This window comes from Anopheles marshallii, chromosome 2 (assembly GCF_943734725.1).
Source record: "Anopheles marshallii chromosome 2, idAnoMarsDA_429_01, whole genome shotgun sequence".
NCBI lineage: Eukaryota > Metazoa > Arthropoda > Insecta > Diptera > Culicidae > Anopheles > Anopheles marshallii.
Window position 1 is genome coordinate 7,310,651 of NC_071326.1, and position 27,243 is coordinate 7,337,893.

The 27,243-nt window shown below is 49.0% G+C and overlaps 2 protein-coding genes across 2 annotated transcripts; one reads left to right on the forward strand and one right to left on the reverse strand.

The window, feature by feature from the left end:
- The first annotated feature begins 875 nt into the window (after nucleotides 1–875).
- Nucleotides 876–25,910, forward strand: LOC128709933 (synapsin). Its single transcript, XM_053804968.1, has 9 exons — nucleotides 876–928; nucleotides 2,418–2,767; nucleotides 2,847–3,217; nucleotides 4,594–4,698; nucleotides 22,899–23,119; nucleotides 23,202–23,298; nucleotides 25,012–25,179; nucleotides 25,262–25,535; nucleotides 25,741–25,910. Exons 2-9 carry the CDS (start codon nucleotides 2,515–2,517, stop codon nucleotides 25,908–25,910), a joined length of 1,659 nt encoding a protein of 552 aa, XP_053660943.1. The 5' UTR covers nucleotides 876–928; nucleotides 2,418–2,514.
- On the reverse strand, nucleotides 5,270–6,506 carry LOC128709935 (tissue inhibitor of metalloproteinase). The gene is made up of 3 exons (XM_053804969.1): nucleotides 6,374–6,506; nucleotides 5,803–5,891; nucleotides 5,270–5,692 (listed from the first exon to the last, which is right to left on the reverse strand). Exons 1-3 carry the CDS (start codon nucleotides 6,504–6,506, stop codon nucleotides 5,270–5,272), a joined length of 645 nt encoding a protein of 214 aa, XP_053660944.1.
- Nucleotides 25,911–27,243: the final 1,333 nt, after the last annotated feature.

Consider the following 27,243-nt stretch of genomic DNA (forward strand, 5'->3'; position numbering starts at 1 on the left):
GCCAAAGCTTAAACAGAAGATCTCATCTAATAAATTAGAAGGAACCAAAATGAAGGAACTGTTGGCCGTCAAAGCCTCGAAAAAGCTCAACTGAAAGCTACCAAATTGAATTTGGAATTAAATTCCAATCAGCTGGTGAATGACAGTCCTGTAAGATGTCAAGACATTGACAACACTTGAAGTATATTAGTTAGTGAAAAACAAAAATTAATTTCTTATTATTGATAGAACACTTCAACCATTTTATACCTCTACTGTACAGTAGAATGAAGGATGAAACTTTCATTTTCAATTAATTTTATGAACTTTATAATTTTTTCACAATGAACTTTACACAATCTGGTAACGACTTTTGCAATCCATCAAAGCTTGTAGCTCTTTGCTTTCGGTCCGGGCTTCCTTTTCAATAGAAAGTTTTCTCCTGTACCTCGCCTTCTCGTGTTTTAATACTTTCCCGTCATGCGCTTACATTTGAAACTTCCCCCATAATGTGACCCATCCGTCATTGGAAGAAAAGCGGGCAAAACTTTCTTTCGAGCTAAAACACCGATACAACGTGTTTAAAGTTTAGTTGGCCCTATTTAGCATAGCCATCCCTTGGCGTTGTCCCCGGTGCGTCCCCGGTGGCTTGTTTTTTCCGTTCGTTTCCCTTCAGTCGTCTAGGTGTAGCTGCGAGTCTGCACCGCCAACAGCTTCCCACTCACAGAACACTCGCTTTACCTCTTCGCCATTCGTCGTCGGTTGCATCGGTCGGTTTTAATCCAACTTCTATCTCTTCTAACCCCCATTTCTTACCGTTTCATTCACGCTCGACGCGCGGCCGTGGTGCGGTGGGGGTGGGATTTTAGCAGGATCCACAAGCCGGCACACTGTCTTTCGCAAGTTTCAAGAGTAGCTTTACCAGCAATGTTAATTTCCTGAAGCGCCGGTAAGTACCCGTTCGCCAGAGCGATTCCATTACGATTTGCTTTCCCTTCACGCTGTTGCAACTCGACGACTTGCATTTACATATCCCTTCCGCCATTTTAGTTTCCACGCAAAGGTTCAGTTCCTCCTTACTGCATCGTTTTCCTTATTTAAATGCGTCTTAGTGCGTCCCTTACCATCATTTATTCAACTCGCATCGAAATTGTATTCGTTCCCATTCGGATCATTCACACACACACACCTCCCGATGGCATTGCTTTACGATTTATGTTCGCTACTCTTAATACAATCATTCTACCCGAATATCGACGTTTGTCCAGATTCCGGACATTAGTAATCGAAAGATCGACAAAATTTGTTACAAAATTATCTCGCTCTCTCTCGCTCTGCCTCTCTGGACAAGCTTACGGTTCGGTTTTTCATCCCAAGAAACATTTCTCGAATCATGCTTCTAGGATATCCTCCCTTTGATCATACATCCCCCCGCCCTTTTTTCCTTCCTTTTTACACATTTCGTTCCCACATGCGTTCTGTGTAACATGTGCAAATATATAACTGGGAAAACGAACAAACACTTACAAACACACAGAATTAATGTTCACTTTAGCCACGCTTCAACCACAGGCCCACTACTTTACAACTCTAATGGAATGGAGTGAACAAAAGTAGTTGTAAAGTGACAATACACTCCCAACCTTCTGTTTCCCAGTGGAGCGAGTGTGATCCATCGTACTAATTGTTGTAAACCTCTTTCTTTCTCTCCCTCTCTCTCTCTCTCTTTTTCATTCTTTCTCTTTTCTCTCTCTCTCTCTCTCTACATCTTTGCTTTGATGATGGTTTTTTTCTGTTTTTCTTTTCTACCACGAAAACTCCGTACTCCCGTCGTGCGCACCATGTTTTAATGCGAACGAAACCATAAACACCCGACACCTATGGTATGCTTATGTCCAAACACATTTGTACTTTTGCTCTTCTACCCTGTTTACTACGCTCATGCCATTCAAATTTTGCTATAAAACTCTATCTCTCTCGCTCTCTCTCTCTCGTTTCGATCTTCTTCTTTCGATCGCGTAACGCAATTTCGCTACTTTTCGACTACATTTTCGATGCCACCCTCCATTTTTGTTATTTCCATTTGTATATAAATATTACTATGTGTGTGTGTTTTCAATCAATGTTCATTTTATCTTTCTTTGTTTTGTCTTTATTCTGCGTGTTTCTCTTGTTACGATTTGATTTACTCTTTCTTGCTTTGAATCCTTTTCTTTTTGTTAAATATTTCTTATGTTTTATTTTTCGAAATGTTTTTCTAACTACCATCTTCTTGTTGCCATTGTTTGTTTGCTAATCAAACAAACCGACTTGGCTGTCAATCCATCCCATTCATTTCGATGTTTCCTTCGCACATTTCCGCCGAACCGTTTTGCGCTGTTTTGTGTTTCGCTCCTGCATGATCTGTCGCTGTGCTGATTTAGTGATTTCATTGGCAGATTCAGCTCGGGAGACCTGTCTTCCGAGTGCGAGGATGTCGATCCGAAAGACCTGCCACCCGCAGCTCGTCCACAGCCACCGCTCTCGCAGCAACCGATGCCCGGCGGTCCGCCGAACATTCCGCCACCGCCGGCCCCCGGTACGGCCGGATCCGTCTCGCCGGGCGGTCCCGTCCCGCCCGGTTCCGCCCCGCCGACCGGTGGCCCGGAGCTATCGCTAAGCTTCGGCAAGGGGCCTGCCCAGCGCGGCACGAGCGCCCCCTCCAGCCCGGCCAAATCTCGCGAAAGCTTGCTGCAGCGCGTCCAAAGCCTAACCGGTGCGGCCCGTGATCAGGGTGCCTCCATTATCGGTAAGGTGGCCCAACGCCCCCAATCAGTCGCGTACGAATGCTTACGGCACTCGCTTGTTTCGCTTGTTCACCATTTCAGGAGCGGCCGTTTCGACCGCCAGTCGCGTCCAGCCGTTCAATCGGGACAAATGCTTCACGCTGCTGGTGGTCGACGATCAGAACACGGACTGGTCGAAGTACTTCCGCGGCAAGCGGCTGCACAGCGACTACGACATACGCGTGGAGCAGGCCGAGTTCCGTGAGATCATGCTGACGGCCAGTGCGGACTCGGGACCGATGGTTGGCTGCAATCGGGGCGGTTCCAAGCAGACGAAGCCGTTCCGCCCGGACTTTATTCTGGTGCGTCAGCCACCGCGCGACGGCTCGAAGGACTACCGTTCGACGCTGCTCGGGCTGAAGTATGGCGGCGTGCCGAGCATCAATTCCCTGCACTCGCTGTACCAGTTCCAGGTAAGGGCTGCAGGGTTGTTGTAGCTTCCAAGGGTTAGATATGTTGTGCTTTCGTAATTCTTTGCCGGTGTAATTGACCACGTAGAGCTATTTGTTGCGAGATGTTAAATTCTGTCTTATTGTAGAAAATCCAACACATTCAATGTTCAATGTCATTTTTTACAATTAGTTCTATGTAAAAAAATCAAGGATTTCTAATTTGTTTTAGGTTTTTTTTGGTTAAAAGCGATAGCAAACGCTACCTAAGGTTTAAACTTAGTCCAGTGCCTCAAGCGATTATTCCCGTCCCCAGATATGACACAATTATTCGTCTTTGTTAGAATTCCTGTGGATTCCATCTCAGTGAAGGTTATTTTAATCATCTCGCATGTCCAGATTCTTAATTTTCAATTCTAGTATTTCATGCATGTGTTCCAAGACATTCTTCTTTAACATTTTTTACCCATTCCCTCATTCTCCTGCATTTGATAGTAATGCAAGTAGTTGAATAGTAACTTTCATTATGAAGAATAGAATTTCTCCAAATGTGTTTCCATTCTAAAATGACTGAGCTTTTGGAAATCTGTGAAGCAGAAGTTCGTGCAACTAACTCCTCAATACGCTCCTAGAGTAACTAGATAAAACCTACTCCAATTTTTCAGTTACAATCAAACATCTTCCTCAGAATGCTTTGGGTCATCTACTCCAATAATCCACAACCGATGTGAATTCAAAATTTTTAGATTTCTTGTAAGATACATCCCTGTTTTAAGAAATTGTTAACTTATTCTTTGAGTTCCTTTTACCTTTTACTGTTGTATTAGACCTTGTCCATCCCATTGGACTATGCTTGAACGAAAAAAAACCCCCAAAAGCGAGAATGTACACAAATTCCTAGGTGTCAGGGTATTTACGCTTAGGGCACCGCATTATCTTTTGATATTCCCTGCCTCTCCTACAAATTTGGCTTTCGCTTAGTATTGTTCCTTCGCCGCACTCATACAAGCGCGCCTTACAGCACACATTTTCCGCTGTAGATCCACACACACCAAACAAACAACAAAACGACACCCACGCCACCACCACGCCTAGTTTAAAATTCTAAAGCAACCGAACAATTGTCCAAGTGCTATATAACGATTGGCTTTTGCTTGGTAGCCTCAGGCTTTTAAATAACCATCAGCACCAGTTTCGCCCTTGCCATTGCAACGTTCTCACCGACACACCAACTTACCTTCGGCTTGTAATTCGCTTCACCGAACGTGCCCCCTGCTGCTAGTAGAACCAGGCGCCATTACACTCGGTTGTTTGATAACATTCCCACAGCTTCACATAATTCTAATACATTTTGGAATGTTTTTTTCTTCCACCGCTTGGGTGTCTCAATGCGCCCGCAGGACAAACCGTGGGTATTCGCTCACCTGCTGCAACTTCAGCGTCGTCTCGGTCGCGATGCGTTCCCGCTGGTCGAGCAGACGTTCTTCCCGAACCCGAAGGACATGGTAAGTGAAGCACGTAGTAACCAGCGTAGTACCATTTCTTTACACTAATTATATTCCAATAATTTATTCATGAAAATATCATCACCTCTCGGTTCCACGTGTACACCAACAAACTCCAATTATGCGCATTCCTGGCCCTAACGCTCTCCTCCGCTCGCTTCGTTGCTTCGTGTCCGTGTACACAGTGGCTAATCGTAATTTGTACTTAACGAAAGTATGATTTGACATCCACTCGCCGCTCCTCGCAATCGGGTGTTTGTGTGTATGTATGTGTGCGTGCAGGAAATAATGTACACAATCTGAGACCCTGCACTTCCTTCCTGTCCGTGGGCGTGGGAGAAGATGGAGCGCATTTCTTCCCCACCGTGTTAACGTGTTTGATAAATAAAGGAAATCGTCATCGGGTGTTTGAACCGTTCTCTCCTGAAACGTTCGGTACGAAACAGCGTATATATATATATAAATGGTTTATAACAACAATCTAACCACCTCCTCCGACAGACAAATATTGCCACCCTTGCGCCAAAGCGTTCCTTGTTTTGTATCTTGACTTTCGCGCGTGTTGTGTGGCCTATTTGCCACCATTCTTTGCCATGCACTGCCCAAACCGTGGCGACCGACGCCAATGGCACTTGATCGGTGTTCCGTCCTCCTGGACCACGCCGGCCGGTACGCACGAACCGAAGCTCGTTTCGCAGATGCCCTTCGGTGCGAACGGTGTCCAGTTGCAGGATCCGACCCGCTGGTTGCACTTCTGGTTCCAGCACTGGTTGATCTTGCACTTGCAACCCTTGCGGTAGATGCCGGCCAGGCCACGCTTTTCCACGATCGACAAATCGGAGTACGGGCGGACGAAGTCGCACAGCCCGACCTGCTCGCTGTTGGCCGCGATCGCGTACAGCTTGTTCGGTTCCAGCGTGATGCCGCACAGCGAGCTCTGCGACGGTGTGAAGAGTTTTCCGTGGCGCAGCAATTTCCGGGCCTCCTCGCTCATCTGTGGGGAAAAGGTGGAAAACGAATCAGCAAATGGCAGTTCGAACCCGACCGCCCGATCGCTTGCATGCAGGATCTCACACTTGCACGCAATGCTGCATGCCAGCTCACCTTGTACTCTTTCTTGATGGCAATCTTGTACGCATCCATGTGCGGACGGTCCTTCGACGCCGTGCGACGTAGCACTTGTGCAACGATCACTGAAATATGCAACAAAAATATTAAATCGTTAGTTTTGCCGTTGCTTGAGTCATGACCGAACAATCGTTAATGGTGCATTGTGTCTGTTTATAGCTTGACGTTAGCTTTATCGTAAATTAAAAAGCTAACACGACGCGATTACTCAAGGGAGTCTGTGGAATAAACCGCAATTTATTACACAGTCTTTTCTGTATTTTTATGAACTTTATCGATGTACAAAAAAAAAAAAAACATCAAACAAACAGGTTCAGAAAGTCAAGTAAGATTGGTTGGTTTACCCGCCCCACGAGCGGTAATAAAATCGTATCCATTTTATGAGCAACAGACCAACCAACGTAAGGGCATCATGGCGTTCTGCAGAGAAATTCGCCAACAGCACCGACCGCGTGACGGATTACATTCCGGCCTTCCGAGGGGATGAGCTTTCCCGGCCAGCCCCGTAATCACACCCGCGCTTTCACCTTCCCCGTCCATAACTTACCGTAGTCCGAGTCGCAGAAGGCCGTCTGGGGATGCTGTGGGAGACAGCTGCAGGATTCGGCCGTCGGGAGCAACACCGCCAACAGGCCCAGTAGTGCCACCAACCGCAACAGTAACGAACGATTAGCCTTCATGTTTGGCTGATTTTAACTGCAAAAAGAAGCAAGAAAAAGGATGGTTTAACATAAAAGGCGAACGTCAGTATTGCGTTGATACGGGGTAAAAAGGAAAAAAATGGAGAATGGGGAGGATTCTTTCTTCGGATGAAATTAAAATCTCATAATCCTAACGCGCCGATGACAGTGTGTGGAAAAGGTCACCCTTACCCACATATTCTGAGCGCGCACGCATACATTTCCGAACGGAAACCATTTTTTAAACAACGTTCCCGTACTGTTCTGGCCAGGGGGGAGGTTTTTATTTTCTGGTGGTCTGATTTCTTTGAAGTATTTCCAGGGACCGGAGGCACTGAATTAAAAAAAAAAAAAACACGTCAGCCGCCCGGATTATACCGGTGTTTATTTGTGCGGCATTTAGTATTCATCACGGCGCGCGGCCGTTAATCTTCACAACGATCCCGATCACATCACGCGGCCCACCAATCATTCCAGCTACGGTAAAACATTCACAACGAACGGAAAACAATCGTCCAGTTAATCACCGATATGATGGCTGGGTTGTTCGTTGAAGGATGTCACGATGGATGTCTTTATTTTTCGTACGTCCATATGATTGTTGTTTTTTGCTACTTCTCGATGAGAGTCCGCAGAGATGCGAAGATGTGAGACAGCAATTACCCACTTGCTTTATGTCCCAAGAACCTCAAAACACCCCAGAAGACCTCAAAAGGCCTCAAAAGAGCTGCATAATTGATGCAGCAAGCGAGGAGACACAAAATGGCTGCACGATAAACTTCCTTATTTATTATACATACAGCCAGGTGTCGCATGCCTTCATCTCCTCCTGTGGACCACCATTGCAGCAGTACCGCAATAAAAACAAGCGCGCACGTAAAATAAACAAAACGCCCCTTTTCCAGCTATTGATACGCTGCAGATTTCAGTTGGAGAGTTTGGAGAGTAAATCATATCGACGCTAGGCGAAGATGTCGCATCCCTGAAGAGAAGGGTGGGGCCCAAACAGGATGGGGAATGAATAAAATTCCGGCTAAACATGTCTTTGCATCCCCAACACCATTCCCCCTCCCAACCACCCGAACCGGATATCTGCCCGAATCGCCAACACCTTTCCTGCCATCTCGTCCGATGTCATCGGCTAAAAATACAAACCCCTTTGCAACTCGTTCAATGTTGCCGGCCTTCAGAAGTGGATGATGGTGCGAGAGAGAGAGAGAGAGAGTAACGGTTGGCCGAATGGGTAAGAGTTGCAAAGAAACGGTACCGAATTCTTGGAACCAACCCCTTTTTCTTAGTGGCCGACAGTTACTGGTCCGCTTCGGTGAATGATCTCCTTTCGCGCAAACCTTTGGCGGTGCCAAAACGGAACCAACCTTGACAAAACGTTCCGCGAATATTCGTTCGCAAACACGTTAACCGGTTCATCTCTTTCATCACGCTTTCGACCACAGTTCGACCGGCCGAGTAAATGTCTGCTACACGCCATGCTGTCAGTCCGCACCCGCATAATCAATCACTGAAAAGCTTTAATCGGTGTAAGATCGATTGTGCAGATCGGCCCCCCTCAGTTTCACACCTGTTTGTCACTGTTTGACATGCAACATGGGTTACGTGGCCCCGTATGCACTCACTTATCGTGCCACTAATTGAAATCACTGATCAGCGTTACAGCGTTAAGAGCACACGGTTACGGGGACACCATATTTGGAGGCGCTAACGGAACCCTACAAAGGCGGTGGTTGTCGCGCGGAACGAAAACTTCGGCCGAACAAGCGAACCATTGGCTCAATTACCATTTCGTTCCATTATGAAGTGGATTGGAATGTCTGGAGGATGTACGGGGGCAACTCAACTCAACTACGCAACTCCCGACAGGTGCGGGGTAATTAATAATAATTGGCAAATGTCTTGAATAGCAGGGGGGGGGGGGGGGGGGGGGAGTACAGTCGCGTCATGTCAGTGCCATGTACGATACCTTCTGATGATGTTGTGTCCGGAGCGTTATCCGAACCCAGCCACAGTAGGCAAACGAGGAGAAAATTGAAAACTTATGTCTTTTTGTGGTGGTTTCATCAGCAAAACCAAGGTTCTGGGAAACATTTTGCATGTTGCAAAGTGCCATAAAAGGTCATGTTATGTGGGGCCTGTGGGACGCTAACGCCCCGCTATCGACCGCTGGTGACCACAAAATTGCTCTAATGACCAGGCTCGTGTAAACACTGGACCAACCGACGCAAGAAGCTAATACGTTAACCAACCAACCACTCTCCGGGTGCTGTGGGGCGCACTAAACCCCATGAAACATTCACACAATGGCGCCAGGGAGTTATATTGTGAGAGTTCTGATGGGTGCGTTTTTCTCTGGATGTCAAATGTCTAAGCACACGAAAAAAGGTCCGTAATGTTGCAAGTTACTCGACCTATGCAGGAATTCTGAGTTCTCCTTGTCGCTTTTTTCTACAAACATGTGTATTAAGGCGTGCGTGACACATTACCAATCGGTACCGATTAGCTCCAAACCATACAGGAGCGAGTTCCTTCCCGCAAGTGGATGCAGTGGAGTGAACGCTTCGGGTTCACTTTCATAATCGCTACAGTTCCAGCACGGGAGCTTCAGAACCTCAAGCCGGTAGAGCACTCGTGCCATAAATCACCCACCAGCCGTGATTCATTCGGCCCCGTCTGGTCTGGTTGCATACACCCTCTCGGTAGCCGGCCCTCTTCAAGGTAGCAGCTAGCAGAAGAGAAGCAGCGACACACTTGCTCAGCGGCTTCTTCTGCTGAGCCCAGCACTAAATATCCCACCCCGGAAGATTAACGGCCACCGTGTTTGATGCATTTCATCTTGCGTCAACATTCTCTCGCCGCTTAGGAAGTCGCTTACAACCCGCGACCTTCGTGTGTGCGGGCCATGTGACAAAACGAAGGGGGAAAAAATGTACCTCGCCACCGTTTAGCACCGGAACGGAACCGACGAAGGGAACGTGCGTTCGGCCACCCGACTGCCCATGAGTGTGAGTGTGGGAAGGAAAAATGTGCCTCTATTAGCGGAGAAGACAACCGTTCCGGGCCGGCAGTGTGTATTTGTCAGTTTAGGGCAGCTGTCAACGTGCGACAAAACACGTCTAAACATCCACAACCCCTTGCCTTGTAGCTGACGAAGGTGTTGGAAATGTATTCGCAATGCGGGTGCAACGCACCGGACATATCAACATCAGCGCCCAGCGATCTGTGTGCCCGGCTGTCGTGTCGGTGTTTGCAGCTGATCGGATGTGTGTTGGAGTTTTCGCTTTTCAAAAACAAACGCGAGATCGTGCGCTCGCCCTGTGTGTGTGTGTGACCAATATTGCAGGCCAAAGCGCATCACATCGTCATCATTATTTAGCTGAGAAGCTGTAAACGGCAAAGGCAGAAGAATAGAATAGAAGGATACACAAAGGAGAGCGAGAGAGAGGGGACGAGAAGGTGTGAAAGTGGCAGCTGACACTGCAAACGCACACGTAGTTTATGATGGCGTGGCGTTCATGTGGCTGTGTAACGCTCTCGCTTTGCTTTCCCGGTGTGTCCTAGAATGTGTCAAACAAACCGCGCTTCTATCGCGACGGTATCGGTTAAAAATAGCTTAATTGAGTCATATTTCTCGGTGGTTTTGTTTTGACACCGGGTACGAACGGTGCGGGTGCACACGCACACGCGGCCACCAGCACTATCAGGCACGAGTGGACTTAGTAGACGTGTCACACGCAGCGCGATTCCACGCAAACGTACACAGGCAGGGCTGGTATTTGGAGTATGCGAAACTGAGAAGTGCACGGTATGTACGCGCGTCCATTTTACTGCAGCCTTGATCTTCGCTGGATTCGCTACATCGCACACAACGCGCCAGTTTAAGGAGAGTGTGTGCCATTCCATCGCAAGCGCGAAGTGCGTCGGAGAAGGCTGAAGATGTGCCGCACCATTGCGCGACACTGACGGGTGCTAATGGTTTGTTTATCTTTGTCCCATCGCCCAGAAGCCTTTCCCTCGTCCGCGGGGATCCGATGACGCAACGGCGGTGCATGGTTTGTAGCGCACTCTTTCTCGCCGTATCGTCCTTCAACGTCTTCGGAGCCGGTTTGTAGGTCAACTGGGACGTGAACCGGATTGCTCCTGCATTAAACATCCACTCCTTGCTGCACTCATTTTCGTTCGATATCAGTCACACGACATGGTCCATGGTGGATAGAGGCACACATTAGCATGAACTACCGAGGGGCAATAAATTCTACCTTCACGATGGGGCCATGCACCCTGTGCGAAGCAGCTCCATTTTGCTTCAGCGTACATTGTGCATTGTGTCAATCATGGCAAAATCGTCCCCGATCGCATCGTCCACCAAGAAGTTGTAAACTGTCCCATAAATTCCACCATTTAAAAGTATGTAGCCGCGCTACCGCCAGCTGTTGATTGACCCTCCGATAACAAAACCGTCCTCAACACCGGCGACTTGTAATTGATTCCAATAATTACCGCCGGGGGGCAGGGCTTTTAGCTCTGCGGACGTTAAGAGGAAAGAGCCTCATTTGCAAATAACAGGTTTCCATTGATATACCCCGTCCGGCATGCGGGGATATCTCCTCCTAGGCTCCGTCCCTAAACCGCGGAGACATTGTTTGTTGGGTCGTAAATCAGTCGGAGTAATAACCGCTGCGGATGGAGGAGGGCTCCAGCGGTACCGGTGGTGCGGTACAACTTAAACGGGTCCGAAAGGATAATTTAATTATAGTGAAGCTTATAAAATCAAACAACGCGAGTGAAGTAGCGTACCTAATTACTTCTTTACCGCGCCGATAAATTGCCCAATGTGTTGCCAACTTCGCCAGCAAAAGCGGAACGGGTGGAACCAAACAAACTGAGCGCTACGAAGTTAATCGTGAGCGAACACATTAAGGATCGGCAGCTCCACTGCAGTACTTTGATGGGGTCTAGTAATTAAGGGTCTAGTTTAACGTAGCAACTAGAGGTTCCTCAGTAATTCGCGGTCATTCCTCAGCAAATTTTAAACTTCAACCACTGAAACTGAAGCACTGAAATACTCAGAACAGGTTGATGTGCAACTTTGGTTGAGGAATTTAATTCTCTGTAAAGTTGCCTCCACTATTTTCTTGATCTTTAGATTTGGCTCTTCTATTTGACTCAGGAGTTCTGAGGCTACCATTAAATACGCTACCTCAGTGCTAGAGAGTTCAAATGCAATGGATTTATTTAGACGAGATTAAACGGCAAGAACTCCACCGTCTACAACTCTCTTTCGATCGACTTTTCCGGCTCGTGCATCTCCGCTAAAGTATTACCTTAATAGCTTATAAGAAATCTTGGTCAACTTCATCCCAAAGAGCAAGACATTGATCAATCTTACATGTCAGGTTAAGATGGATGGAATACTCTCCAGGGAAGGACCTTGAGAACGAACCCCTTGCAAGATACTGCACCGCAAAACAATCTGTGCAAAACTTCCACATTTGTTCAGCTAAAAAGTTCCAAGGACATCCGCCCAGATCGAGCCCAGCAATGACTGTTTCTTGTTTGCCCAGTTGGGGAGACACTTAAGTGTTTAATTAAGCGAAACAGACATCGAACTTTCAGCTGCATTTTGGCCATTTGTCCTCATCAAAACAATTCCCCCCCAAAACTCGCAACATTACATTACACGCTCTCTCTCGCATAATACCTGTAATCATCACGGATCATGAAAACTCCATTCACGTTGAAATTACTTTTTCGCCCCTTTTTAAATCCCGATCAACCCGGTTTCGAGGTGGTATTCCTTTTTCTTTTTCTTGTTCGCTCCAACGGCGGTGCGATGGGGATGTGCCATTAGCGGCACAGCATGAAATCGAAAGTCTCACGCCCGCGGTGGAGTCGCTACACAGTGCTCCACATGATACTCTACCGGTCCGGCATCGGGGGCCGGCTGTGGCGGCACTGTTTGTCGGTGTGTCGGGCCTGTTGGAGTTGCCCGCACACAGCAACTTACCGATCGATCTTTCCCTCCAGGAGCCAAGATGTGGCAGATTAAATGCTATGTTCCCGTTTAGACATTCTTCCACACCGTCCGGTAAGGGTTCGCATCAAACCTTTCGAATCCGATCGGTAGCTATTGTTGCACGATCGACCATCGTAGCGACTCATCAAACAGTAGTAAATCTTTACTTCAACTACAACCGTTAAAAGGCCCTCTTAGAGTGGGAACGATCCGATTCGACCGCGCAAGATGACTTTGCTCCCACTGCTGTTCGTGACACGAGTTGCAGGTTTTTGAGGCTGCCGTAACGGGAGAACGGAGAGGGAGGCCACGTGGTATGCGGCTTCCAAACCCGACGACAGACACGTAAGCGAACACTAACTTTTACGACTAATTTATGCTAATTGACACCGGCCAAAGATGCGCTTGCTGTCGCTGCTGTTGCAGCGGCCAAGATGTAACGATACTACAACAAATGCAGCAAAAAAACCCCATATCTTGTCATGTACCGGGCCGTAAAGCACGTCGGGTGGGAAATTTTTCCTCGCAAGCTAAAATTATCAAACACACACACACACACACACACCGCTTCACGCTTCAAAGGGCCGCATTGTGAACGGCGCCAAACGGAGCCAAAGGCATCATCGGTAACAACAAAAAATGCGTCACCCTCGCCACAAGTTTTGCCACCGCTAAGCAGCGTCACGGCTGAACGGCGATCGATTGCCGTTCCGTTCCGGGCTTCACTCAACACCGTCCCGGAGCGCGCTGCGCAGCCGATGCATTAATGATCTGATTCGATCATCCCTGCCTCAGTACGGTTGATGGCATTTCCATACACTTTTTTGCAGCGTTTTGTTCCCTCCAAGCCCTCAGCGTCTTAATCAGCTTCGCCCGATCATCGCGGCACTGCCGAGGCGGAACATACCGATACCGAGTATGAGGATGATTTGTGGACGTGCTCATTGTGGCTCGAATTTGCGATCATTTACCCTTAAGCGGACGGGGCGGTATAAGCCCCGTGCCCGAAACGATGCGATAAGATAGCGTAAATGGCACACGATCGGCAAAATCCGGTCCCGGTGCGTTTTTGCACACATAAATCAGCTGCAATCCGTTGCGATCGCGTTAGTTGTGCGAGTAGGGAGGACAAAAAAATCCGTTGCTGTCATGGTTGATCGTTCTGTTTTGAGGCGAACCGGTAATCGGTACCGTAATGCAGTCTCGTTAGCCGCGTTATCCGCGTCATCCCAAAATGCATCAACGCCCTCCAGTTTTTTTTTCTGTTTTGCTGTCATCGTTGATTCAAGCGAACTCGTGCCCTTATAACGGGGAACAGATAAGACAACACTCGCACACCAAAAGCAAACCCCAAGAAAAGCAAAAGTGATTTAAAGTTCTTCGTTCTATAACACCCGATCGAACAATGATGGACCAACTTTTCGCATCAAGATTTCGTTGGTTTGTTTAAAAAGTTTTAACTCCACTCCCAGAAGGACTTGTGTGAAGTTTATCTGATGCTGGGCACCTACATTGACCGGAGTCCCACACATCCAATCGGCAACCCACACACCGTACGCTGTCACATCATTTATAGTTCAACGCAACAACAGCGACCAATAAAACCGGACCACTTGAGCGGCAATTCCCTGGGTACTCGTTACGCAAAGCACCGTGTGTTTACCGTGCCGATCGTGTGCGATAAATCATTTCGTGTATCGTCCGGGGGATGGTGGGGGGAAGGGGGGGTTGGGGTGGAAATGGACACCCTCTATCAGGTGTGCATCGATGCTGCAACCATCCTGCAGGTCATTCATCTGCTACTTCCGGGGAAACCTGACCCGGTCGGTTAGGTCGCTTTTCCGCGATGCGATGCACTTCGAATGCAGCTTGTGCAATTTGGGAAATGTAACTCCCTCCAAGTCGATAGGGAGGATGATGGTTATACATTATCATTACCGAGTAGTACATCCACCACACCTGGCTGGATGAAGCACGAAACGAAGGTTCACTTGGTCGTCTTACACACACACAATGTTGTGCCGCTATCATGTACCCAAAACTTTCCCCATTCGAAACACGTTCGGCCTGCCGGGACACAGGAAGCCCTGGTGCCAAAGGGTTTTGCAAGCGAGTTTTCGCGCGTGACATCGCGCCGCGGTACATAAAGTGGCACACTGATTCCATTCCCGTAATGGATAGAAAAACCCTTTTACCCAAACCACCGGATGGTTGGACCTCCCGAGGGGGTGGGAAAGGGTGAGATATTGCACGGCATGGTTCTCGAAAGCCCTCCCTCTGCTAAACAAAAACGCAACCCTCCGTGGGGAGTACATGTACTTTCGCTTGCCCACTGTTTGTACCAGGGGGAGGGGAGAGGGGTGGTTTGAAAGACACACGAGAGATAGAGAAGGTGATAACAAGCTAAACGAACTGAAATGAACAACACTCCCCTGCCCCCTCCCCTCCTCCCCTCTTCCACCCTTCTTACTCGCGTGTAACACTGAAACCACCCTCTCTTTTGCTTTGCAAATTGTTTTGACCCACCCACCCAACACGCAGAAGGTGACAAGCGAAAACAATTTTGCGACATGTTGGTTTTTTTTGCCATGCCACGATCATGTGCCCACAACCATAAGTGCATGCATGCGCGCCCCATATTCCTGTCGATCGGCCAAACGGCACTGGAATCGATCAACGGACGTTGAGAGCTACGAAACCAACCCTCAAGCTTGTTTACTTTCCCTCGCAAATGCATATCACCGCAGCGCACGAAGCGACCGGCGGAGTGCAATCTGCAAACGTCCCGAAGGCACAACTCCCGATTCTCACCACCCAACGAAACAACAAACTGTCGCCGTAGCTCGTCAAAGCGCAAACACGCCGACGCCCGTCAGCGCGAGCAACCAAAAACATATGGTGCCAAACTACCCTTGTTCGTTCGTCTTCCAAACGGTCCCCCAAAAAAACGCTACTGATTTATTGGGTCGACGTACATGAAGAAATGCAAGAAATGCAGCAAAATAAACAAGACAACAAATAATCGGATCGGGCTAACTGTCCTGTCAACAGAAGCGAAAAAGAGATTGCACCCCGTCTTAGAATTCGATTCGCGTCCTGTTCGTCCTCGCCGCGACCAAGAAGTTGTTCCGTTTGATCTACTTCGCGGTCCCTCTGTGTCGCACGCACGCAAAGAAAAATAAGCCAAGATAAGTAAACAGAACAAACAGATCACCGCCAGATGGTGCTGTGCTGCTTATGCTGCTTTTTCAAACCCCCGAAAAACCTTTCGCCAGGAAGTTTATCTTTTCTTTATTCTGCACCCCGAAACTGTCCCGATGACGCAAAAGCAAAACAGGGGAAGGAATTTAAAAAATGCTCAACATTGGTGGCAGAGTTTTGGGTGGCGTCAAGACATACGGGAGGGCGCATCTGTGTGTGTGTGTGTCTCGATCGATGGTTGCGCTGATTTTTCGGAACAAAATGCATTGAAACGGTTTTCGGTTTCGTTCGGGGACAGCTCGGTGAAGCGTAAGCTATTCTAAACATAAGACGAATGGGTTGGTTCTACGTGAAAGTGAGACGCTTGTTTTGAATTCTCTTAAGGGAGATGAGGCGGACTGGTGCCCCCAACTTTATGTCCAATATTGAACGTTAAATAAACGTGCCGAAACCATTCCGCCCCGGGGAGAAAACTAGCACGCTTGACAATCGAAGAGGCAAGACTAAGGCTTTGTGCGAGTGCCCCCCCGCTGCACAAAACTGTGCCCTCGACACGCAAATTTTGCAACTAATTATCACGCAACCACCCTGTGCTCACGGTGTGGTTTCTGTCCCGCTGTTGTTTCTTTTTGCCTTCCTTAAATGTTTGCCACACTTTGTACGGCTGAAAAATCAAACACATCATTTAGCAATCAATGCACGGAACACGGAACGAACATCCATAAAGTGCTGCCGGTATTTATTTTCTCTCGGAAAAACCCCGTCCTCCCATCGCATGGGTGGTGGGCCCTTCTGGAATTTGGTACAAACATTTATTTTACTCGCGTGTACAGGCGTGCGCTTGTGTAACAATATGTAACACGGGACCACTTTGGAGTGTATTATTCGAACAGTTCGAACGGGAGTGCTCCAGGACCTGCACTTCTTGGTGGTCCGGCGACTTTCAACGAGTTGGAGGAATTTTATTCGGTAAACACTCGAAAATTGCATCGCAAGCAGTTGATCTGCTGGCTCTTGCCAAGCGATTGCCCAGCGCTCGTGATTGCGATCGAGACATGCAGAGAGCTAAATCAATACTGCCCCGCTGGGGGTTTTCCAGGCTGCTCTGTTTATGGTCTTGGTCTAGGATCATAAAAAAACATTGGAGCACCTGTTGATGGACATGGGCAACTCAAGCAACTGGATGGACCGTTGGAACGATGGATCGCTCCAGAGCGATCTCCATTTTGCATGCATGCAAAACACATCAAAAAGGTAAAACATTATCAAACGAATCTGGTTGCTGGTTCCCTGTTTTCCAGCACCTTAAGGCGAGCAGGATAGAAAGGGGTGTGCGGGGGGTGGGGGGAGAAAACAAAAAGGAGTTATGAGCAAAATAAACAACATCAACCGGAGCCCTGTTGTCGATCGAACGAATGAGGCTAATAACACACCGTGCCGCTTTTGTGTGCGCAAAAACCTCCCTCCCAGCAAACGGCCGTCGTCCAAATCATCCCCCTTTAGCGGGGTGATCTGTCTGTCGGTTAGTGCGCAACATTAACCAGATCACGTTCAGGGCCATGACAGCACTTCACCAAACCCAGCGGTGAGAGAGCAGTACCGAGAAAAAGACATCCACTGTCTATGATCGATCTCCGGGGTGACCTCCTGCGGGCATGGGCATGGGCAATGGTTTGCATACGTGATCAACCATTTTCGTACGGGTTAATCCGTTCGATTTGCTTCCCATCAGTAACATCAGGCGATCATTGTTGAAGTTGAAGAAGGGTACGGCACGTCATACACGACCATATCTCACCAGCATCTATGAATGTCGCTCGGGCCCGGGCATATCACAACATATCCGCCCCAGGGCCGGATCTGCTGGTCTGGACTTGGGTGAAGAGTTACGACTCCCTCGCCGGGCGCCAACTCTTCGGTGCAATGGTCGGTTTATGTGACTCGACCGCCCATCCAAGGCCGCTGCTGGATGCAGTTTGGGGGAGAGTTCTGTGCGGTGAAGACGTTGCCACCACAATGGTTTGCCCTTGTCATCCTGACCTTACCCAATGGTTATCGATCGCACCGTTAACCTCATACTTCAAAAAAACCCTCCCCGATATCTACCACAAACCACAGTTCGGTTGGACTGGCCATGTCCACGGCACGGCATTATTCATCAGGTATTTCGCTTTTAATATCTCGCACCGTGCCGAGCGTGCGTCGAGGGTGACATCACAATAATACAGCCGATAACATTGTGGTGCCGATGTGCTTCATTTTGTTCGGCCAGCCGAGTGGAGTGTTGCTAATACTTGCGAAACCTCATCCTGATCATCTACAAAACCGTCCAAGGTCGTTTGGTCTGGGCCCAGAAGGAGGATGGCGAACTGCGTTCCGGGATTCCGGGTGTGCGTTCCAATTTCACGCAGTACGCAAATGTTGCAACGCATCGAGTGGTTGGTGCGGTGTTTCTTCCCGCTCAAGTGGATTACTCACAGCCTTCTAACGTTTTTTTTGTCTTCGGAATGTTTGACAAGAAGTGCGTGCGTGCGTGCGTCCGTTGCCGGTTGGTTCAAGATGAGATTGCTTCACGCACAGGCTGAGCCGCGATCGGGAACGATTATGCAAATTTTCCTACCACCATTTGCCCGTCGATCGGTGCTTTAGAACAGCGGTTCGGACACCGTGTGCCAACGGGGCGAGCTGGAGCACTTGTTCTGGAACGGCGCTAAAGAACAGTGAGGCGGCTTTTATACACTCGAACAGCCATCGGATGAACCATAAACTCTGCAACTAATAACTAAAACCGTTTCGCACCGTTTCCATTAGCGCCGTTCGCAGATAGCACTGTCTTCTTGGTGTGTGTGTTTTTTTTGTGTATGTAGAATCTGGAAGCACAGTTTACCCCTGTTTGTTGGCGTTATCTGTTGGGCGAAACTTATCTTTATGTACACCAAATGCGGGGGAAAGGAACACATTGCGCTATGGTTAAAGTAGTGCGGTAGGTACTGGCTGGATGTATAAACAGTACACCGAACGCTATTACATCGTGTCTCTTATGGTTGGACATTATTGGTGCGGATTCTATGTCTAATTCCATCGTTAATAATGGCAAACAGCCAACCAAAGATGGCGTCAGGGAATTCTGAGATTCGATAAAACTCTGCCACTCTCTGTCTTCATGTGTGAAATATATTTGTTTTTCGTAATGTAATCCGTTGTGCAATGGAGTTATATATTCAACCAGACCCTTGGATACCCCTGTTTGTTTGAGAAATTCCGCCCGAATGCAGATAGCGACAGAAGCCCGACTGTCGATAAACTGTATCTTGACAGGTGCGGATGACTAACCGCAGGGGAAAAAGTGTACTCACGCCAGACAAACCTCTTGACAAACCGGAGAATGACCAAAAAAAATGGGATAACACAAACGTTTAACGCAACATCTCACTTTGCCAGTGCCACGGGCGAAAGATGATACGCTTTAGCGTGTGTATAAGCGTGCGCGGGCGCGATCACCACCAACAACCTCATCAGCGATAATCGGGCAGGAGGCATGGCAAGTGTATACACCGCACACAAACCTCTGCTGGGTGATTGTTTTGCGTTATTTTGTTTCTTTGCTACCTTCTTATATTGGTCGGTGCTTCGACGCGGCATGCCCATTTGTACACCTTCCATTCACAACGAAAGCTGGCCAGCGTTGGCGTCGCCAGTCGGTTGTGGTGTCCCAGGAGGGATTTATCCGCAGATTCTGCCGCTCCTAGCGGCAAACGGCCGAAATGCACAAAGCCAACGGTCATTAATAAAACCAAAATGTAAGCAACCGAACCACCCTCCCGTACAGCGCCAACCCGAGCTGCGCTGGTGTGGGGGTGAGCAGCGAAATGGACGAAACATTTCACCGCACAGCGCGGTCGGCAATGGGCAACAGGGGACATGTGGTCCGTTAATTTTCACCCATAAATTGGCGCACACTGGAGGGTCGCACTTGTCGCCCGCACTCAACAGCGCACAAGGGATGATCGTGAAAAGTGCGCTAAGAGCAATGGATTTGGAAGCGAATAAACATACCATGACAGCACCCTTGAGCCGACCGTACTGCACGAGCTCGGTGCAGGGATTGTGTGGAACCCGATTGGTTTGTGTATGATTAGCAGCACATTAACCATTATGATTCATCGCGCTCGAATTCTAACAGATTGCCGCCCTATGCTGTGCTCTATTTATAAACCGCCCTTCTGCTGGGGAATTACACTGAAATATTTAATGCTCTGTTTGTTTAAACACTTACAAAATGTTTCGCTAAACACCAGGACACGTGCGCTGATCTGTTCGCTGCCACCAACTCGTCCTTGATCTTTAGTTTTGGCGAATTTATCCCGCTCGGCACACCTTTCCACCGCCTACTGTGACTGCCCGTGTCAAAACCGAAAAGAAAAACCGCTCACTCCCGCTGCAAGCCACTTGTTCCCAGCAACTTGGCTGCTTGGATTAAAGCAACAATTGCTTTTTCAGCAAAAAAAAAATCTTCACTGCGTCGTAGTTTTCGCTCGCCGTCGGCCTCTATAGCTGGGGTTGAAGATGTTACTTCAATCCAACACACACAATTCACACACTGAAACACTTGAGGGTGGTTTTTATTCGCATACGCGCGCACGCACACACACACCCACACGCGGGATATTGGCAAAATATTCGCTTTCCTTTCGGTACACACAGCGATTACACACACGGGGTTTGTACGTGCACGGGTCACGTCCTGCTCGCACGCTGGTTCGCTTGTTTCTGGCCGTGTTCTGAGATCGCGAACGGCACGGCACGGTCTTTTAAGAAATGCGCGCGTGCTCGCCTTACTCGCGAGCGAATCTCTCCCGTGCGTGTGCGTTTCGCTCTCGCGCACTCACTGTGCTCACCACATCGACTAGGCGTGTGCGCTTATTCTGCACTTATCGGTACGTTCGCACGAACGTTGAACGACGGCTAGTGTGTTGGGAAATGTTGCTACCGAGGACAAAAGTCTTACTAAACCGAAATATTGCTTCAAAAAATTCTATTATGAAAAGATGATTGGCAATTATTGATTATCTACGTTAAACTCGCACTTAGTGTATTGTTAAAAAGTCCGCAACTAATTCGAATACTAAGTCTTCAATAATAATTCACCTTGCGATTAAGTTCGTCTTGTGTCGCTGTCACATCATCTCTTCTTCTGGTTTGTGTTTTTTGGCGCATTTGCCAATAAAATCTTTCATTTTATTTCTCAACTTTGTTGTAGTCTTTCTTTCTTTGGAAAAATGTAACTCTACAAACAACAAGCCACAAGAATTTCATGATAAAGTCTGATTTGGGCCTTGATTGCCCTTGTGCATCAACTAACGAGGCTATACGGGTTGGGTTGTCCGGTGTCATTCTCATGACATAACCCTGTCACCGAAGCCTGACGAGTCTAATTCGCTGTACGACAGTGAGTTTGCCGTAAAGATCAAAGAGTTTGTCATTGTAACGGCTCCTCCAGTGGCCTTCCACACACACTTAGCCAAAATTCCTTCTCTGAAATAATGAACACCAAAAACTGATCTGCAGTATTTAACCATTCGAAACTATTGCAAATATTTTACGATAGGTACAGAATAAACCCTCATTGACTGGCGGTATTCTTGAAGAAGAGAGATAGTTGCGTTGTAAGTAATTGGACTCAGATGATAGAAGGAGAATTTACTTGTCTTTGCTCTCTACGAAATCCAAAAATTATGGTGTTCAATAAAAAAAACGAGCGTATTATTCAATATTAAAATTACATGTCAGAACCATGAAACTTACATGAAGGCTGATAGATGGTATGGTTTAAGCTTGTTTGGATTAACTTTCTGGAACAATACTCGACGACAGACATATCAATTGATTTGTTTTATATCTCAATTTTCAATTTGAAAAACACAATTCTGCATCATGGAACGGACTCAAAATGATGCATCTCCATTGATTAACACTGTCAATATTGAGTCACTGCTGATGGTGAAACAACCCACAACAAATTGGTCCATTTCGGTGCGATGCAAATGTTTGCTCGTAATAAAACAGCATCTTGAGTGCTTTGTGTATCACCAAAAACCTCCCCATTTATACGCCATTTGTTTCGAGTGAAGCCGTGAACAAACGCCGCGGGACTCTCAACCGCATGAATAATTGGAACGTTTCGGGCAGGCGGGCTAACATCACGCCTTGCTCATCGACCCGGATCTACGCTCTTTATCCCTTTGGGTTTAAAAATAAAGGAAATTTCCTGTTATCGCCCGGCGGCTAACACAAGTATCGGTGTACAAGTCGATCGGTTAGAATCCGGAACCGCGCGATCAACCATGGCACCGTCCGGATTTCCTACTTGGCCCAGTGCCAGCTTCACCGTTGCACGTCCAGTGGTCGATCAACCCGGACGACCCGGACGCATGGAGTGATGCACTTGGCCGCAATGGCCGGTCGGTACCGGCGCATCAGACGGCGTATCTCGCTAGGCGTAATTAATTTCTACCAGACGACGGCGTCGACGACAACGATGGTGATGAGACGGATGACGGCGACCACGAATGCCTTGCGGTTAGACTGTGGTTAGATGTACAGTGAATTATCCCGCACGTTCGGCACCAGGGAGTGCAATGTGACACGTGCACCAAACTCTTACATTTAGAAGATGATGCATGATGATGGGGATGATCGAAGCATTTATTACTCATTTTCTTGGGAAAATTATCTACCCCAAGGAAATTGTGAAGAAACAAATGGAAGAAGTTCCATTACATGAACATCAGGTCACACACATCTGTAGAGTTTCGTCTAAATCTTCAGGACCTTGATTCCTGGAATTCTTTTAGTTTAGACAGCTATATTTCGCTTTAATGTCTTAATATCTGATCCAATGTCTGACGACATCGATGCTCCTAAATGTCATCCTCCCTAAAGCCATTGTGTGTAGCCAGTAACAGGGATTGGGTTAAACTCTCGTCTGCATTGTGTCTTCGTACGCCATATCCGAACATTCAATTATGGGCAGAACATGTCCAGTTAGGCAGGTCAAGACACCAAGCAACGATTTCAACCACACCATTCCACACATCCATTCATCATTTTCGTAACGTTTCGCTTACGTTTTTGTTTTTCTTCACGCCACTCTCCTCTTGCAGTTCACCTGGACACGGTTCCCGTGCGTTCTGAAGGCAGGCCACTGTCACGGTGGCAAAGCTACCGCCAAGCTCGACAACCCCGGGGCGCTCCAGGATGCAGCCGGTCTACTGTGCGGTACGGGACTTTCGGACAACGGCTCCTACTGCAGCCTGGAGCCGTACATCGACGCCAAGTTTGACGTTCACATCCAGAAGATCGGTGCCAGCTACAAGGCGTTCATGTAAGTCCAGATTCGGCCACGACGCGTTGCCGCAATAACAACTTTCCCTCTTCCTTTCCCGCCGCTCTATTATATCCCGCAGGAGAAAATCCATTTCCGGCAACTGGAAGACGAACCAGGGCTCGGCCATGCTCGAGCAAATCCCAATGACGGAGAAGTACAAAACCTGGGTCGATGAGGTGAGCACGCACGGTGTGATACACAACACCGCGGATTGAGACGATCGTTTGCTTCAAACACACTCGGTGCCAGTGCACCTTGCGGCACGATCACGACCATTTGGAAGTGGCATGCAGTTTCCTCCGCAGAGTCCCCAGAGATACCCGGTCGGATTGCGGTCTGCTTTGAACCGAAGACCGAAGGATTATTTATTGCGCCCAATCTTGACGGCATTAAACGTTGCGTTTGTCGCCGATCGTCTGAAATGATTTATCGACATCATCATCCACGGGGCCGGCCGCTGGCGAAACATGTGCGGCACTCATGTCGCATGTGTGATACTGCCGTACGACCTCGGAATCGGTGTAGGGTTTCCTTTTTTTTTCGACGGCAAAAGACAACTCCACCGATAATCGCACGATCAATCCGGGCGGGACCGGTGCAAAAGATGTCCTTTTAGGGCAATATCGGGCGCGAGATATACAAAGCACACACGCGACCCCAGGGCGAAGAACACGAAAAATACATTTCCATTACGTGTTGGCACACGCATTTCGCATTCCAATGCGTGTCTGGTGGCGTTCCAGAACCGAAAACCGAACGCCAGTCAGTGCTGGGTGGTAAAGTTGGGTGCCCTTGTTGATGTTGGTACTTGGGCGCGAATTTAAACCACTGCAAGATTTTGGCTGTGGGTCAATTAATGCAGCCAGCTTTACATTAGTCATCGCCTATCACGGAACAGTCAAGTGCTAACGGCCACAGTTCCGAAATTGCATTGCATCATTCATTCATTTTTTTCATTGCAAAAAAAAACAACAGACCATACGGACGATCTTACTCTACCCGCAAACCAATTAGCAGTGGACATTCCATCGTGCAGAAGTCGCTTCGTACCAGACGATACGATACATCTCCAGACTACTTCAGCGGCCCTCTAGCAAGAATTCGTCACCGTGTGGGCGCCTTCGCACGCGCTCTTGCGCCAGATGGTGGGGACCTGTTAGCAAGCGCTACAGTTTCCTGCATCGATCACAATCTGACTCCGCGCTTTGCGACGGATCCCCGAGCGCGATGAGTACAATACGCTATAATTAAATCAACTCGTCAATCGCGAACCGCAACCGCCGCGGTCACCACGCCTGAAGGGCGATCGGGTTCGAGCGGCGCTACACACATTATTGTGTGGAATTGCGAGGCGATGATCTCAACCTCCACCGGCCACAGATGTCAAGCGCCAAAGGCACGTGCGTGCACAAACTCTTAATGCGGTTTGGGTATTTTGTGACCCGTTCGGGCGGCCGATAGGGAACCTAAATGACTCAATCCGTGACGTTTGGTGTGGCTGTGATGATGTGCTCATGTAAACAAAAAACACGGCACGAACTGGAACACGAGAGCACCGAATCGAGTGGGTTGGATTAAAAATCACTTCCATTGAAGAACCGGATGTTAATCGTATGACTAAGGAATGTCTCGGCATTCTAGAGCGGTGCGAGCATTCTAAGACCTCCGCACGCGCGAATCGCTGACTAATTCGAGTGTCTGTTTTGTTGCTGCTTTCATAATAATGATTACGTTGCGCATCAATTAATTGTGCCCCCCCCCGTTTTCTTGGGAACTGCAAGCCCTCCTCCGGTGGCGTTGTGTTGCCTCGGCGATGTATGCAAATTTTGACACCGACGCACACTGATTAATCGCTTCCGGTTTGTGCCCGTTTCGTTGCGTTGTTGCAGGTGTCCGAGCTGTTCGGTGGTATGGAGGTGTGCGGTGTGGCAGTGATCGTCTCGAAGGAGGGCAAAGAGTTTATCATCAGTGCGGCCGACTCGACGTTCCCGCTGATGGGCGACACCCAGGAAGAGGACCGTCGTCAGATTGCGGATCTTGTCGTCGGACGCATGCAGGTACGGTGCAGGAAGCGCATCTTATCTCCATCCACTGTCGGCTAAACTATCCTTCCCCGTTTCGCGGTTTATCTTTCCGTAGAATGTCTGCCGTCCCTCGATGATGACAAAGGCCGTGTCGCGCAGTTCGATCTCTTCGCGCGGCACTAGCCCCACGGATGATGCACCGCCGGTGCCGATTGGTACGCGCCCGGTACCGGTTGGTGGTGGTCCACCACCGATCCCGGAACGCACCACACCGGGCGTTGGTTCGATCGGTCGCCACGGTAGCTTCAGCAGCCAGTCGGGTGAACTGCCGGAGCAACCGTCCGAACGGGCACCCACTCTGAACTCTGTGGGACGACGTGATTCGCAAGGTATGTAAGAGCAGTCTGCTTGAATGTTTGATTTCTTTTCAAGAAAAGCGCCTAAAGGTATGCAATACATCTCACAAAACGTATCAAATTTTTCCAACACATCAGTTTCTTAAGATTAAAAACAGACTTTTGAGCTACCAATTGCTCTTTATTGGTCTATCTATAAAAAAAATCTATTTCTTCACTCTTACCCGTTCCATTGCAGCATCACAATCGAGCAGCGTGTCGGGCATATCGTCCGCTTCGGCCGCCCGGTCGGGTGCAGGAAAAGCTCCACCAGCCAACGCCGCCGGTGGTCCGTCGGTGGTCGAGGATGCGGAGGATACGATGAAAAATCTCCGCAAAACATTCGCCGGCATCTTCGGTGATATGTAGGATTTGGCTAAGAAGAAGAAACAAACCCGCGGAGGAACTGACATCAGCAGCACTGCCGGCAGCGCCACCGGTAGCGTGTTGAGCACGCGCGAAAGCTCCATCGACAGCGTAATCGTCCGGCCGACCGAACCGACCGAGAAGCCACCCGGTGGGCCACCGAATGAGCGGCCCGTCCTGTGCAACGGTGTAGTACCCGGCCAGTCGTACAGCAGTGCGACCGGTGCGGTCGGTACGGTCAGCGGCACCACAACCACCACCGGCCAAACCAGCACCGTCGCCGGCAGCAGTGTACATAAAACGAATGTTTCTTCTTTGGATGGTACCATCGCATCCAGCAGCAGTGGCCAAAGTTCCAGCAGCAGCTCCGCGGAACCGAAGCGCCCGGCGTACGATCCGACGCTGAGCGAGCGCATCAATCCCTTCGACAAGGACAGGATCGCTGGCACCGTCCGGGGCACCAGCAGCGGCAGCGACAGCAGCATTACCAGCAGCGTTGGCAGCAACGCAACTAGCAGTAAGATCACAACCAACGACGACACCGATCGTTACACTATACAGCAAGGTATCAGGGAACAACCATCGCTAACCGGGCGCTTCCAGGCACCGGCAGCCGGTGGGGGTCTCGGTGCAGCCGCCGTCCCATCGCCGGTCACCCTGCCCGCCACCTTCAGCACCACAGCAGCAACGACCGCTTCCGTTACTTCCGCCTTCCCGTCCTCCTCCGTTTCGTCCTTCTCCGTGTCCGGTTCGTCCGGTTACTCGAGTGCCACCAGCACCGGCTTCTCCACACCGTCCGCACCGTCGGTGAGCAGCGAGCAGAAGAAGCAAGAGTTCGGCCGTACCAAGCGCGCCTCGTCCGATGCCGAGATCATCTTCGGCGATCGTGGGGCCGATTTCTACAAGCGCTTCGATCGCACCGGTAGCCGTGGCGAGTTCCGGCAGCGCACCGAATCACTCACGGATGCGGAGCTCATCTTCGGTACCAGTGCCGTTACCGGGCCGGCCACACCACCGAACAGTGCGACTCCATTCTCGCCGGCGGCCACCACCAGCAGTTCGACCGCAGCACGGTACGGTTCGTACGGAAGTCGGGACAGTGCCAGCTTCAGCAGTACTACGTCCGATTCGGACTTCGTTTACGGCAGGAAGGATCCGAGCGTGCTGACAAAGAGCATGTCCGTCGCATCCGATCGGACGGCCAGTGCCGGTAAACCCTGGGCAAGGGCTGCTCCACGGGATGACGAGGAGGAGTTCGACTTAAAGTAAACTAGCTTGACTTCTTAACCCTTACCCTCATCACCTCTTTCTTCTTCTACTTCTTCGCTATTTCCAC

Coding starts and splice junctions, on each gene's coding strand:
- LOC128709933 (XM_053804968.1), top strand. CDS start 2,515: ATGCCCGGCGGTCCGCCGAACATTCCGCCACCGCCGGCCCCCGGTACG. Junction 2,768..2,846: donor TCAGGGTGCCTCCATTATCG/GTAAGGTGGCCC, acceptor TCACCATTTCAG/GAGCGGCCGTTTCGACCGCC. Junction 23,120..23,201: donor GCCAGCTACAAGGCGTTCAT/GTAAGTCCAGAT, acceptor TATATCCCGCAG/GAGAAAATCCATTTCCGGCA.
- LOC128709935 (XM_053804969.1), bottom strand. CDS start 6,506: ATGAAGGCTAATCGTTCGTTACTGTTGCGGTTGGTGGCACTACTGGGC. Junction 5,892..6,373: donor CTTCTGCGACTCGGACTACG/GTAAGTTATGGA, acceptor TGCATATTTCAG/TGATCGTTGCACAAGTGCTA. Junction 5,693..5,802: donor CCATCAAGAAAGAGTACAAG/GTGAGCTGGCAT, acceptor TTTTCCCCACAG/ATGAGCGAGGAGGCCCGGAA.